The sequence below is a fragment of the Zingiber officinale genome, chromosome 3B (assembly GCF_018446385.1).
Source record: "Zingiber officinale cultivar Zhangliang chromosome 3B, Zo_v1.1, whole genome shotgun sequence".
Taxonomy (NCBI): Eukaryota; Viridiplantae; Streptophyta; class Magnoliopsida; order Zingiberales; family Zingiberaceae; genus Zingiber; species Zingiber officinale.
In genome coordinates, this window is record NC_055991.1 from 17,667,271 (window position 1) to 17,682,756 (window position 15,486).

At 38.6% G+C, this 15,486-nt stretch overlaps 1 protein-coding gene across 2 annotated transcripts; it reads left to right on the top strand.

Moving 5' to 3' along the window:
• Nucleotides 1–229: 229 nt before the first annotated feature.
• LOC122056006 (NADH dehydrogenase [ubiquinone] 1 alpha subcomplex subunit 2-like) lies at nucleotides 230–7,451 on the top strand. 2 transcript variants are annotated; one of them, XM_042617735.1, is made up of 3 exons: nucleotides 230–402; nucleotides 499–605; nucleotides 7,163–7,451. In XM_042617735.1, the coding sequence occupies exons 1-3, from the start codon at nucleotides 317–319 to the stop codon at nucleotides 7,246–7,248; spliced, it is 279 nt and encodes a 92-aa protein (XP_042473669.1). In that variant the 5' UTR covers nucleotides 230–316; the 3' UTR covers nucleotides 7,249–7,451. The 2 variants fall into 2 exon arrangements, with proteins under 2 accessions (XP_042473669.1, XP_042473670.1); XM_042617736.1 differs by having other exon boundaries at nucleotides 6,336–7,217.
• Nucleotides 7,452–15,486: the final 8,035 nt, after the last annotated feature.

The following is a 15,486-nucleotide window of genomic DNA, read 5'->3' on the forward strand; positions in this document are numbered from 1 at the left end:
AAAATCAATTTAAAATCAAAATCAAGATTAGTTGAGTCTAAAACCAAATTTTAATTTTAAAAAATATAAACTACTAAACTACTAAAATTATTATATATTTTTTTTAATTTGAGAATTAAATATATTGTTGAATTTTTATGTTATCCTAATGTAATTAAAATTAAATTAGTAAAAATATTTTTTTTTTCTTTTTGATTGATTTAGTGCGAATTACCAATTTTTTAGGGTTCTATTTGTGTCCTTGCGCTGGAGAAGATCATTTGATCTGTTACTAGGTTTTTCGTTCATTCGAAAGGCCATTTCAATCTTGTTAAGGATGGCGTGGAGAGCTCAATTGTCTCGCAATCTGAAGGAGCTTCGTTTCCTTTTCTGCCAGACTTCGCCGGCCAGTGCTCAGACTCGGTAGTCACCTTGAACTCGAAAACAAAAAACTCCATCGATACTGGTTTTAGACGTTATTTCTCTCTCTCTCTCTCTCTTAACGTTCTTCTTTTACAGGGAATTTCTGCACAAGAGCTACAAGGATCTGAAGACGCTGAACCCTAAACTCCCCATCTTGATCCGCGAATGCAGGGGAGTTGAACCTCAACTTTGGGCGAGATACGGTTAGTATGCTTAGTTATAGGTCATTAAATTTCCTTTTTTATCTCTTATTAGTTGTAAGACTTATTATTGTTAGGAATCAGTATTTTTGTTTTTGTCAAATTACTTCTGTATGCCTATAACTAAGATATATGTAACCCTTATACATCAAGCAACCAAGTTAATGAATTAAAAAGCCCTTGGCTATTAGAAGTCAATCCCTTGAAGTGATTATTTATTTCTTTTCTTTAATATCCTATGAGATAGGATGTGAGTTTTTATCAACATGGCACAGATTAAGGTTTCTCATCATCACTAATCACCCTACATCACAACACCTCTGAAACCACCATCACCACTCTCTCCTGCATTATGACACCTCTGGCAGAAAACCTATAACTAATGATTGGTCAAAAAACCAATTATTACAGAAAACCTTCTTTTCCTGACTGAGCTCATGATTGGTCAGAAAACCAATTATTACATTTATTGAAGGGCCATATGACGAGAGGTCAAGATGGATTAGCCTCATACCATAAAGGTTGCTTTTTCTTTTATTTGACTACAAGAAGAGATGATCAATAAAGATGATGGAGAAATTACATGGTGATCCATCAAAACACATCGTCATGCAACACCTTACAACAAAAGAGGAGATTAAGGAACGAATCAAAAAGGGTTATGCTAACATTGTGATGGAAAGTGACATTGAGGTCATCAATATACACGAAAGATACTATTGATGAATGAGCCAATAGAAAACCCAGAGGAAGAAGATAATCTCAATAAAGGTGAAACACAAGAAAACGCATGTGAAGTACAAGGTGATATAAGTTCATGCTTTAGTAGGTATACAAGCTTCACAAACGATGAAGGTACAAGGAATAATTATAGGATAATTTTCATAGATTCAGGAAGCACCAATAATTTTTTATACTAGACCGTGGCAAGAGGTTTAAACAAGTGAAACAAACATTTATCTTTGATGTTCAGGTGCATGTTGGAAGATCACTTACATGCCTAGGAAAGTATGCTAACATTAGCATATTTTTATCCACAGAGATCTTTCTCCTACACTTTGATGGATGTGATATTGAAGTTTGAGTGCACTTCCAAAACTAAGGAAAAGAAATTTGCATCAAGGGAAAGGGGTGAGATGACATTGTGTCTGCCCAATCATCAAATGAAGTGGATATTAAAAAAAGATTGTCACATTTTCCTTATGCAACTTTCCATCAAGAAAGAACCTAAAGGTACACCCCAAGCTTCCTAAGAATTGAAGATTCTTCTTTTAAATTTTTCTTATATATTTTCCAAGCCAAAGGGCATAGTTATTAAAGGCACTTTCTTGGCTGCACCTAGTTGCAAGGCGCAGTCAAGCGAGCCTCTTGCGCCTAGTTGCCTTAAGCGTGCACCTTGTATGAGGCTACTGACGTACTTAAGACGTGATTTTTCGCTCCTCATTGAAGTGAGACATACAGATGCAAATTAGGTCCAAAATAAACTTTTTAAAGCTCAATCCATACCTTTAACTACCCTTTTAATTAATTACATAGCATGCATGACACACTTATTTCTTGGCTTGTGAATCAAACTGGAGTGTTTTTGAACATGTAAGTATAAATATTTAAGAAAATATAAAATAAGTGTATTATAAAATAAAAATATTTTTTTGTTTTGTGTGAACTTTCGTTCCAAAAGAAGAAATAGGTTAAAGCAAAAAAAAATTAAATGATTTAGTTTTTATTAAGTATAATAGGGCTTTGAGGTGTCAATATGATATGCGTGATACTGTCGATCCTATTTCTTTGAATGAGATAGACGATAGCAATGATTGGTTGATGATGAAAATGATTTAGTAGTTGATAATGATAATTTGACTTCGAGTGAAGTTGCATGAGCTTCTGGAGTTGGTGAAGATGCCTGCAGTTTTAGATCTCAAGTTTCATCTTCCTTAGAAGGAGTAAGGGAAATTATATCAAAAGGAACTAAAAGAAGATCTTCTTCAAGTCAATTTATTGATAAAGAGAAGGAAGAAATCGGCCTATAGAAATCTGAAACATTTGGTCATGATGATAATGATATGATCGAGAAAGATGATGAAAATTTTGATGATTTAGATATTTGAAGTTTTTTTAATTTGAATTATGCGTATAACATATTTATTTGCTAGTGAATTTTATATTTATATTATTGTTTAATATTTTATAGACTATAGTTTTGTTAGTGAAATATTTTGGCAGAACCAGAGCGCCTTCGGTAAAACGCGCGTCTCACCTTTCGCCATGCGCCTCAAGCCCCATAGCACCTATACCCTTTGGGCGCCTCACGTGAGATCTTATCTTTACCCCACGTCCAGAAGGAAGAAATTGAGAAAAGTTTACAAGAGATGCTTTGAGCCAATATCATTTGCTCAAATGTAAGTCTATATTCTTCCCTGATATTGTTTGTTCGAAAGAAAGGTAGAAGTTGACAGCTGTGCATGGATTATCATGCTCTTAATAATGTCACAGTGAAACACAACTATCCCATCCTTATCATTGATTAGTTGCTTGATGAGTTAGGAGGTGCCATATTCTTATCAAAGTTAGATTTTCACTCGTGATACTATCAGATAAGAGTCCACCTATTAGATATTCGAAAATGTCTTTACGGACTTATGATGGCTATTATGAGTTTTTAGACATGTCATTTGGCTTAACTAATGTACCTTCAACCTCTTAAAGCTTGATAAACAATATTTTAGATCTTACCTTCATAAGTTTGTATTAATTTTCTGACATTCTTGTCTATATTTATCATTTAAAGATCATGTACACCATCTATGTAAGGTGCGTGCTTATTCTTTTGCATGAATATTCTCTTTTTGTGAACAGATCTATATCTTGGTCACATGGTTGGTAAGGAAGAAGTAACAACCAACCTCTCTAAAGAGAGACTCACTTTAAAGAACATAAAGGCATTATGCAGTTTCCTTGGCCTAACAAGTTATTATCATAATTTTGTGAAGAATTTTTTAAAGATCACTGCCTCTCTAACAATTCAACAACTTTATTAAGGAAGGATGCATTCATATAGTGTCCGAAGGTAGACGAGACGTTTTACACGTTAAAGGAGGCTATGTCACTGACACTAGTTCTTGCACTACCTGACTTCACTAATCTATTAATTTAGTGTGACAATCTACCTATCGAAACTGCAACATGAGAGTTTTATGACACCATTAAATTTATTCCTGAACATTTGAAAAAGATATTTTGAAGGGTGTTGGAATGATATGATCCAAAATACACATATTCAAATCACCTCTTTAAAATATTTTCCCCTGTACAAGTCTTTAATTTTTTTTTAAATTTATTTTATAGTTTTATTAGTTATATCACTTATTATTATTATTAGGAATTAGTATTCGTATGGTTGACAAGACACTATTATATGCCTATGTAGCCCTTAGCATTAACCAACCAAGTTAATGAAGTTTAGCTCTTGGAGATCAAACCCTTCCAAGTGATTATCTTCTTTCTTTTCTTTAATTTCATTTTTTTTTACCATCAATTCCCTATAGCCATGCCTTCCTTTCATGGAATTTTATGGCCTTTCATTACCAATTCCTTTAATTCTTATACTCATGCAATCTTTAAGGTCACTTTGACATTTTAGCTCATATATATTCTCAAAAGTCTAAATCTTGAAAATTGTATAGCAATAGAAAGTTGGGTAGATGTCCAAGGGAAGGAAATGGGGTAGATTGGCAAAATCGCTTTGATTGGCCAACTCTTACACAATCATGATGGAATAAAGGACTCAATTCTGTAAATTAGTGCTTTAACATCAACTATATTTAGCTATACTTGATGATCTTATCTTTTATCTTAGAATTTGTGTCAACCTTTAGGCCTTCATACTCCTTTGGAATTCCCTCATTTTTCATATATATTTCAAAAGTTTATGATGTAACATAGCAGACAAACCCCGACCAAAGAGAACATAGACTTTGTTGAGTGGGAAGGTGGAATGGCCCATGTCATATCGGGTGGCGCCACACATTGGTGCAAAGGGGAGGTGCCTCTAGCTGAATTAAGATGCTGATGCTTTATTTCTTCATGCTTCTCAGGGGTAAGGGGCTTAAATACTCCCTGGTACGATAGTAAATTCTCATCATTGAAAATTGTGTTGACAAATTAACAACATATGTACTAATGCTCATTTTTCTCATAATTTGTAAAAGATTGGAAGGGCGAGCCTAAATCTATGATGGGGTGAATGTAAAAAGCATATAATCCCTATATTGTATTCCAATGATGTATATATTAGCTTGAAATTTATAAACCTTATTACTCAATGTGACATTCTCCTAACATTAGTATGGATCTCTTTGTTGCGCTTAGTAAAACTCTCAATTAACTTTGACGAATAAAAGGTGGAAAGGTAGCCTTGTTAACAGCTTTATGATCTCTTGACCCATACACAATTTCAAATGCACTATGGTTGGTAAATTGGTTTACCAAATTTCTATGGGTGAATTTGATAAGAGAGATAGGTTCACAATTGAGACTCACATCCTTGGTGCATTGGTGTATGCGCGTAGTGCAGGGATTTGTAAGGTAACCTTTTATTTTTAGAATATCCATTGTATGAGAAGGTAGAGGGGTTATCTCAAGGGTTGGGCTGGTTTAGTGGGGTGAGTTAGGTTTGAGCTTTGATTTGTTGGGCTAGTCTTGGTAGATCTAATATTTTAGCCATTGTGTTTGAAAAAGTAGTTATTTGCTTGTCCATTGTGAGCAACAAAAAGATTGTAAAGCCAAGGTCGATCAAGGATAAAAGAATCATGCTTATATGAAAGACATCACACCATATTTTGTCTTGATATGAGTCAACAACAACAACAACAACCAAGCATTATCCCACTAAGAGAGGTCGGCTGTCTTGATATGAGCCAATCTCAATAAAAATCAAACACCTTTGAATGATGAGAGAGAGGTCTGATTGATCTATAGCACCGTGTAGGGGTTCGATTGAGGTTTAGGTATGACGTGGATATTCTAGAAAGTGTGTGTGAAAACTGCATTCATGTAACTCCCATTGTTGATCGCAATTTTGCAAGATTAGCTTCCACACTTTGCATAAGTGTAGAAGATAGTAGTACGTTCCATGTGTAGTTTGATGTGGGCATGGAAGACATGCACGGCACTACATGGAGTCCAATAGCGTTTTCAATGTTTCCTTAAGCTCATGATTAGTTTGTTTACTCTTAACTTATTTTTTTAGACAAATTTAATTTATGTTTTTGTTCTTAATCAAATAAAAAGTTTCACCTTTTCTTAACTATGAAATAGTTAAATGGTGATTTTTTTATAATCTATGAATTATTAAATTATGAGTAAAAACTATGAAATAATACAATGTATTTCAAAATCTTCGAAAAGAAACAACCTGTTTAATGTTCACATTAACAATATTTTTTCTCCATTTACTTGAATTTTTTTTTTTTGTAAATTTAAGATTTATTTGAGTTTCGCTTTAGGTTTTCTTTTAATATATATATAAGATATTTATGCACCTCATATCTTAATCAAGGACAATTTAGTAGATTATGTCTTTATTAGTGTAACTTTAAGCACTACCTTAAATGCTCTTTGTATTCGCTCCACCAACCTATATTGTTTTGAAAAAAAAAATTATCAAGGTATGAAATCTCATTCCAAGTTAGAGATTCAATTCTTTGCCAGAATGAGAATGCTAGTTCAATGCAGGGCATGTTGACACAAAATGCAAGAGGCATTGACAAGGAAGAAGGAATGCTGAACTCTTAACCCTTGTCAAGGTCGCCTCGTGTTACCTGCAGAAGCCTTGTGCCAAAGCTATGACAGGTCATAGAACTCACTAAGTCTTGTGTGAAGGCACAAATGTTGTTGCAGTCATTGCCTTTGTCTTATGCGAAGGTTCTGACATTGTTACAACCACACTGTCGTCATGGACCATGCTGAAGTCGACCTTGTCGTGGTCACTGCAGTTGCGTGCAAGTTTCATTGTCTCGCCCTATTTATCTTTCCAGTCAGCGGTCGACAGATTGAACAAGATGTTTTACCTGTGTCATTTGTTTGCTAAGACACAAACCACAGATTCTATTGATTTCTTTAACTTGCCAAGTGAATTAAACATTGTGTCCTCATTATAGTCATGGATCCTACCAAATGCTAGTTTTATTTCTAGTTGTAACTTCTGAAAATTTCAATCTAATTGGAACACAAAGACTAAGTTATGGCTTCAGTGTCTCACTATGTATTGATCAAAAATTTTGTTTGATTGCCCAATGGAGGCATGAAATCATAAGCAATATGGTAAAAAGTTGAATATGCACTTATGTCTGAACATGTGATAGCTTTGTCTGTTTTTAAAATGATGATCTTGGTTAGGTGTAGCTAAAAATTTCAGTTCCAAGTTTTAAGAAAGCAGCAATTGCTGCAGCAACCTTTCATATTTCCAGATTGCTTTGTGATTAAGTATTATATTTGCATTTTAGTTGGAAACTTTTTTTTTTTGTGCTTGCTTTTTTCTAATACTTCGGTTACTCTGCCAGATGTGGGTGTTGAGAGATGTGTTAACTTGGATGGTCTGACGGAAGCTCAAATTAACAATAAACTAGAGGAACTTGGTAAAGCTTGACTGAATACATCATGGACAACTTATTAAATCAATGGCGTTTGTTTCTGTCTGCAATTAAACCAACAAAAACATTTTCTTTTAATTTCCAAGTATGCTCTCCAGGATGACTCCTAAACTGTTGGAAGTGGGTCATTATATTTATTTGGAGTTTCTCCTGGATTGTTTCATTAAATAAATGACATTTCTATCGCCTTGCAATTTAACCACGTATGCTGTCTGCCAAACTCCAGGATAACTTCTAAACTGTTGGAAGTGGGATATTATATCTTCTTCATTCATCACGATTATTTTGTAAGTTATATTAAGCACTGCTTTAGCTGATGGACTTATAGTTGAAAAGACCAATATAATTCTTGCGAGCAAGTTGTTGCAAACTTTATTACAACTTGTGTGACAGATAATTTATCTGAAAAGTTATTAAGTTTGATTCTTGCACGAGAAGTTAAGAGAGATTGAAAGAGTTTGGAATGTTAGTAGGTAAAGATGACTTGTTATTTCTGAAGATATTTGCAACCGGAAGGAAAAGAGGTATTTACAAATATTTTCTGATTAAAATTAGTTTAATTTAATGGTGTACACATTATGTATCCAAAAATTTCTTATAAAATATTAAAATATTTCTTATAATAAGAAGATTTTAGAAAAATGTGGAGAATGAATAATCTTAAGGAAGAAACTAGAAGGAAGATTATGATGAAGTCATGAGCCAAATGGACGGACCAAAGAATAGATCATGAATCTCTATTGAGTCTGAAAAATGGTGAGCTATGATATTTTTCTCTAGGTAAGCTGGTGACGACCTTGACATATTCTCTTCTTTGTAGGCTTGATATGCTTGGTAAATTGTCATAAACCATTCTTTTGTTTCTAACTTGCCTTAGTATCTAGTAGATTCTTCCACTTCATCAAGTATTAAGTGTAGTTTGAGGCCTCTATTCTTTGAATAATAATCTTGTTTGTAATGGTGTACTTTACATCTTCATCGATGGAGGTGACAATAACTGTTGGCGTGCAATTAAACATGTACCTGATTTGATCTTGTTGGTTTTCATGGTACTGCTTGAGAATGTTTGCATTAGAGACAAGATGAATGTTGAACTTTGGTGGATGATGGACTTGGTAACACGTCTTACTCACATTTGATGATGGGGAAGGGACCTTTGTTTCTTCTTAGTAGCCCTTGTGTACTTTCGAAAAGGACTTAAATTGCTAGGGTAGGAGTTTCACAAGTATCATGTCACTTTTCTTGAACTCTATATGTTGTCCTTTTGTATTTGCCCATTTCTTTATCTTCTTGGTGATTTTGTTTAAATAATATTGGTGCAACCATGCCTTAACATGTGTTTGCATGGTATTTTGATGTTTGAGCAATGTTTAAGTTAGAAAATATAATTTATCGATTCGTATATCAAGTGCAAGTGTAGGTAAGCTTGAACACCGGAAGTCCAAGAAGGTTCTTGGCAGGGAAAAATCCAAGTAGACACTTGGCATGAAGGAAGTCCTAGGTCAATCTATTGTTAGGCAACTAAGGAAAGCCCCAATGAGTTGATGAAGACTAGATGCTTAGCGAGTGCATGAAGTCACAATGAGTGGACGAGGTTGGACACCAAAGATGAGAAAAAAGCCTCAGAAATGAGGAGCTCCTTGGCATGGTTCCGGAGGTCTGGAAAACCTCTTAGCATCTAGCGCCTTAAGGAATAAAGGCATATGTAAGCTCAATTAGGAAGCCACTGAAAAGAATGTGTTAGTCAATTAATTAGAAGTATCAGTTGACTGAGGGTGTAGTCGGCCATTGTGATGAGCCAAAAATCTTGTTGTTTGCTCGGAGTTTAGAGGCAGTCGACAGGAGCGATGCAATCATAGGCATCTGTTGGCTGATGATACTAATGGTAACAACTTAGTTTACCATTGGCGTTGAAAGCAACTGTTAAATTGTGTCAACAGTTGATTGATGGTGTCTAATTAATTGACTGCTCGTTTGGAAAAGCTGATTTCAATTAGAGAAGAAAATTATGAATTGGCTATAAAAAGGGTGTCAAGGTAGCTTGGGTAGGATTGATGGTGCTAGTGTGGTAGAGGGGTGAATACCATTTTGTTGCTTAAGAGGTTAGTGTTCTACAAAAATACTTACAATGGAAATAAATGAACACAAGAAAAACAAAACAAGAGACACCAAGATTTTTACGTGGTTCATGAATTGCTACGTCCACAGTCTATGCACACAAAGTTCCTTGTCTTTCTTCTCTTCAATTAAGTATTGAGGTGGTGATACTTCTTACCATAAGTAGCAAAATGCAATAGTATATACAAGAATAAAAATAGGAACAGTAAAGCTTTCAGGGGACAAAGAGTGGACATGATTTGTACTGAGTGAATTATTTGGTGTCGATTAGGAGACTCCTCACTGGTCTAACTGCTTGAGGAGCAAGGTAGAGGTTTTTTTTAAGGTTTTTATTTTTTTATTATTTTTTCTTTTCGCTTGTGTAAAAGAACAAAAAAAGATGGAATACGACGAAAAGTTCGGCCAGTGCATCTATGAACCATCACCATATGATATCGAGAACTTCAAGATGTGGAGGTCGGCAATCAAAAATCTCATCCTAATGTGCAATTTTGACAATTAGGTGATATTGAAGAAGCCTTCTTCCCAAAGACCAAAGGATGTAGAGGTAATTGAATTTTGTTAAATATTTTACCTAATGAGATTTTGTGTAAGTACCAAAACACCTACTATCTATGACCCGTTGATCAAATTTCATGAGGACTTCTCGAAGGCAGAAGATCAAGTCGAACTCGAGTGCGAGTTATCAAGGGAGGAGATAAAAGGTAATGATTGTAAAGTTAATTTAAAATTACATAGTTCATTTTAAGTGTAGAAAAAATGACACTATAAAAATAAATGCTCCATTTATAAAATTTGGTCGTTATAATCGGTGGTAAAGGAGGAATCGATGCAAAAAATCTAAAAAAAAAAAGAAAAGACCATGTAACATGCTTTCATGCAACCAAATCGAACACTACAAGAATCGATGTTTGCAAAGAAGATCCAAGGATCTAGAAGGGCGATTAAAGTTAATAATTTCAAATTATATGATAATCCTAGTTTTTGTTATGTGTACTGGTGATAATTTAGATATTTTCAATTATGATAGTAAATTGAATATGCATGATAACTCTATCTTAATTTAATTTGTTCTAATAATTCATTTAATTCAAATTTAATTATCAAAAATAAATAAATTAATAACAAAATAATTAATTAAAAGTTAATTCAAATTCTAATAATTTAAATAATCAAATAAAACAAAATTAGTTTAATTAAGATTTTGATTAAGTCAATGAAGACTTTGACCCGGTACATCAATCAAAATCTTCATTTGTTCAATTAAAAATTAATCTAAAAGCCCTAGGAAAATGATCCGGTGGTCAAGTACTCCAACGGTTAATCAAACATGTAAGATTTGAATCCCACTATAACGCATTGTAAGATATTTTCTTCCAATGGATGATAAACTTAAGAACGCTAGTCGCTTTGGATGGACAACCACGACCACTTCCTGATTTACTCTTATGGTTGGTGAAAAATTTTCGTAGGACCAAATTGTAAGATATGATAAATTAAATAATAAGTATTATTGGAGAAATAATCTTATAGAATTTTCTATGAATTTTTAGAATTTTTTTGAGATTTAAATGAAATATGTATGATACGTTTAAGGGGATGAATTTATTAGGCTTGGAGAAAGTTTGGAATATCAATTAAGTGGGATTTTATTGATTTAATTGGTCTTTGGTTGACATTATTAACCTAAGTATAAATACATTAGACCTAGGTTTATCTCATTCATTTCCTGATTCCTCTCCTCTCTATTACCATCACCCTCTCCGCTCGATCTAGTGCCTCGGCCACCACTCGACATCGTCGTCGTTGCATGCCGGTCGCCGTCTTTGCACTTCTTGCCATGGACACCAAGCATTCGCTAGAAGCCAAGCACCCAAGCTCCCTTTTCGGTCGTGCCCCAACTCCTAATTCCGCCACCCGATCGCCCTAGCGTCGTCGCCTCCTGTCGTGCCACCGATCTCCCATCGCCAACACCTGACTCGAGCACACCCAATCGTCGGGGTAGCTCGGTCAATTCTCTCTTTGATCTGCCCTAGTAGTCGCCCCTCTCCCCGACTCATCATCGCACTGTGTCTGTGCGTCATTGTCGTCGCACTGGTCGACGTCGCCATCCTTGTGCACCATTGTCCTTATCGACGTTGTTGATCCCGTGAGTTGTCGACCCTCACAAGCCACTGTTGATCTGATCCCTTCCTCGTTGGAAAGTCGAGCATCAATCGGGCACAAGGAGGGTTGACACTGTCCCAGTCATCTTAGCCACACCTCTCAACTTTGGGTCATGTTTAGGATAGATAGGGCAATCAATCCGCTTTGTTTTTAGAGTTGCTCATTATGATTGTACGACCTTCCGCTTGACGACAAGTATTTTGAAGAATAGTGTCGAACGGTCGCCGCACTTCAAAGACTTCGGGCTTTTTGAGTAGCTCGTATTCATGGTCGGTCGTTCATCCTTCTCTGATTATAAGACCGATGCTTGCCGACTCATCGAGCCAAGGGTTTAAGGTCGCCGCTCGACCGTTGGAGAAGATGAGAGTTTAAGGTCGCCGCTTGACCGTTGGCGTAGACTAGGGTTTAAGGTCGTCGCTCAACCGTTGACGAAAACTAGGGTTTAAGGTCACCGCTCAACCGCTGATGACGACAAGGGTTTAAGGTCGCCGCTCGACCGCTGACGACGATAAGAGTTTAAGGTCGTCGCTCGACCGTTGATGTAGACCAGGGTTTAAGGTCGCCGCTCGACCATTGATGTGGACCAATGTTTACGGTCGCCGCTCGACCGCTGATGTAGACCAGGGTTTAAGGCCTCCGCTCGACCGTTGATGTAGACTAGGGTTGAAGGTCGTCGCTCGACCGTTAAGGAAGACACATCTCAAGAGTGGCATTCTTCGCTTTTATTCATATTTTGCCCTACATTCACTCGCGCACCTCTCATCTGGCCCGGTAGGGTTGGAGATGATTCGCGCTCCACAGCCTCTCGAGCTGCCTTCCCCCCTCATCCTCCAAGTAGTAAGCGCCCGAACAGAGCTTTTGCACGATCTTGAAAGGTCCTGCCCATGGGGCTTCGATTTTGGTGACGGCGTCGATCGGCTTCACTTTCTTCCATATGAGATCGTCGACTTGGAAGGACCTTGGGATCACCCTCCGATTGTAGTTCTGCTTTATCCGTTGCCGGTACGCCGTTAGCCGAACAGCTACTTTCGCCCGTGTTTCATCCACCAAGTCGAGCTCCATGAGCATTCGTTCGGCGTTTCCCTCATCGTAGTGCTGCACCTGATTAGATTCTACTCTGACTTCCAAGGAGACGACTGCTTCGCCGTCGTATACCAAGTGGAAGGGGATTACGCCGGTCTCCTCCTTCAGGGTCATGCGAAGGGTCCACAACACACTGGGGAGCTCGTCGACCTAGCTACCTTCGACGTGCTCTAGCCGAGTGCGTAAAACCCTGAGAATCTCCTGATTGGCGACTTCGACTTGTACGTTGCCCCGGGGGTAGGTAACAGAGGTGAAGGCTTGTTGGATGTCATATCCCTCGCACCACTCTTTGAGCCTCTAACATGCGAATTGTCTCTCATTGTCTGATACGAGTCGGCGTGTGATGTCGAACCAGCATATGATGTTCTACCACACGAACTTAATGACCTTATGCTCGGTTATTCTTGCAAGCGGCTCGGCTTCCACCCACTTTGAGAAGTAGTCGACCGTGACAAGCAAAAATTTTCGTTGACTAGTCGCCATGGGGAATGACCCAATGATATCCATACCCTATTGGTCGAACGGACAAGATACCGTGGACGCCTTCATTTCCTCGGTCGGTCGGTGCGGAAGGTTGTGATAATTTTGGTAGGACAACTAGGTGGCCACAGTCCGAACGACATATTCTTGGAGGGTTGACCAAAAATATCCGGCCAGGAGTATCTTTCGAGCTAATGAATGGTCGTCCGGATGGCCTCCGCATGAACCTTGGTGCACCTCTCGCGGAATGTGTTCGACATCTTCCGATTCGACGCATTTGAGTAGGGGCTTGGAGAAGACTCTCTTATAAAGTTGGTCCCCGACCAAGGTGAACCATCCGTCCCTCTTATTCAGCAGACGAGCTTCTTCCTGATCGGCAAGTGTTGCTCCCGACCACAGAAACTCTGTCAGAGTTGTCCTCTAGTCGTTCGAGAAGGTCATTCCTTCCATTTGGTCAATATGCGCCACTAGCGAGACTTGTTCGATCGACTGCCCTATGATGATCGGCCATAACGAACTGGCTAATTTTGCCAACTCACCTGCCGCCTGGTTCTCCGATCAGGGGATTTTTTGTATAATGACCTCTTGAAAGTTGGTCTTCACCTTCTCGAAGCCTTCTGCATAGAGCCTGAGCCGGGCATTACTTATCTCGAACATCTCGGATAGATGCTGAGCAGCCAACTGAGAGTCCGAGTGGATGAGGACTTTTCCCACATGCCGGGCTGCCTGTAAACCGACTATCAATGGTTCATACTTAGCTTTATTATTGGTGGCTCTACAGTCCAGCCGAACAGATAGCTGCATCCAGTCTTCCCGTGGTGAGATGAGCAATATGTCGATTCTGCTACCTTACCAAGTGGACGAGCCATCAACATATATCCTTCATGTTACCTCCGGCTCGTCACTCGGGATCTCTATGACGAAATCCGCCAAGGCCTGAGCCTTGATTGCCGCTCGGAGTTGATATTGTATGTCGAATTCGCTCAGCTCGGTCATCCATTTGATCAGTCTTCTTGATGCCTCGGGGTTGAGAAGAATCCGTCCCAAGGAGCTGTTAGTCAGCACGATGATTGAGTGTGCGAGGAAATATGGACGAAGCCTCCGAGCAGCGAGAATCAGAGCATAAGTTAATTTTTCCAGACCGATATAACGAGACCCTGCATCCTTCAATATATGGCTTAAAAAGTATATAAGTTGTTGCTCTTGGCCATTCTGCCTAACTAGAGCCGACCCAACCGCATACTTGTTGGATGATAAGTAGATCCAGAGCGGCTCACCAACAATTGACTTAGCTAATATAGGCAAGGAGTTAAGATATTCCTTAAGCTCTTCCAATGCCCGATCGCACTCGGTGCCCCACTGGAATTTTGTAGCTCGGCAAAGAACTTTGAAGAATGGCAAGCTCCGGTCGGACGACTTATATATGAATCTGGATAGCGCCGTGATCTAATCGGTCAGCCGTTGAACTTCCTTCAAGTTCCGAGGCGGCGATATGTCTTGCAACGCTTTGATTTTTCTTGGATTGACTTCAATGCCTCGCTCAGTGATGATGTAACCCAAGAAGCGACCACTCTTTGCGCCGAACAGACACTTGATCGGGTTCAGTTTTATTCCATAGGCCTTCAGCGCTCGGCAGGTCTCCTCGATATCTGCGCATAGATCAGCAGCTCGGAGGGATTTTATTAATATGTCGTCGACGTATACCTCCATTTTATGGTCGATCTGCCATCGAAACACCTTGTTCATCAGCCTCTAGTAAGTGTCTCTGACATTCTTGAGTCCGAACAGCATGACGTTGTAGCAGTATGTTCCGTCGGCCGTAATGAAGCTGACCTTCTCCGGGTCCTCGAGAGCGAGCAGCACTTGATGATACCCTTGGTATGCGTCGAGTATGCAAATCAACTCTCAACCCGCCATTGAGTCCACCATCTGGTCTATCCTGGGTAACAGATAGAAGTCTTTTGGGCACGCCTTGTTCAAATTACGGAAGTCAATGCAGACCCGTCATTTATTGCCTGGCTTAGAGACTAACACGACATTGGCTAGTCAGCTCGGGAATTGAACTTCCCTAATATGGCCGACCTCCAACAACTTCTTTATCTTCACTCGGATGATCAAATTTTGCTCCACGCTGAAATCCCTCTTTCTTTGCTTCATCGGTCGAGCGTCCGGTCGGACATGAAGCTCGTGTTGAGCCACACTCGGGGAGATACCGGGAAGCTCGTGTGTTGACCAGGCGAACACATCATGATTTTGTCTAAGGCAGGCGACCAACTTTGCCTTCTTCTCCACCTCCAGGTCGGCGATGACAAAGGTGGTTGCTTCCGTTCGGCTGGGGTAGATCTGAACCTCCTCCTCTTCATACACCAATGCAGGAGGCTTTTCAG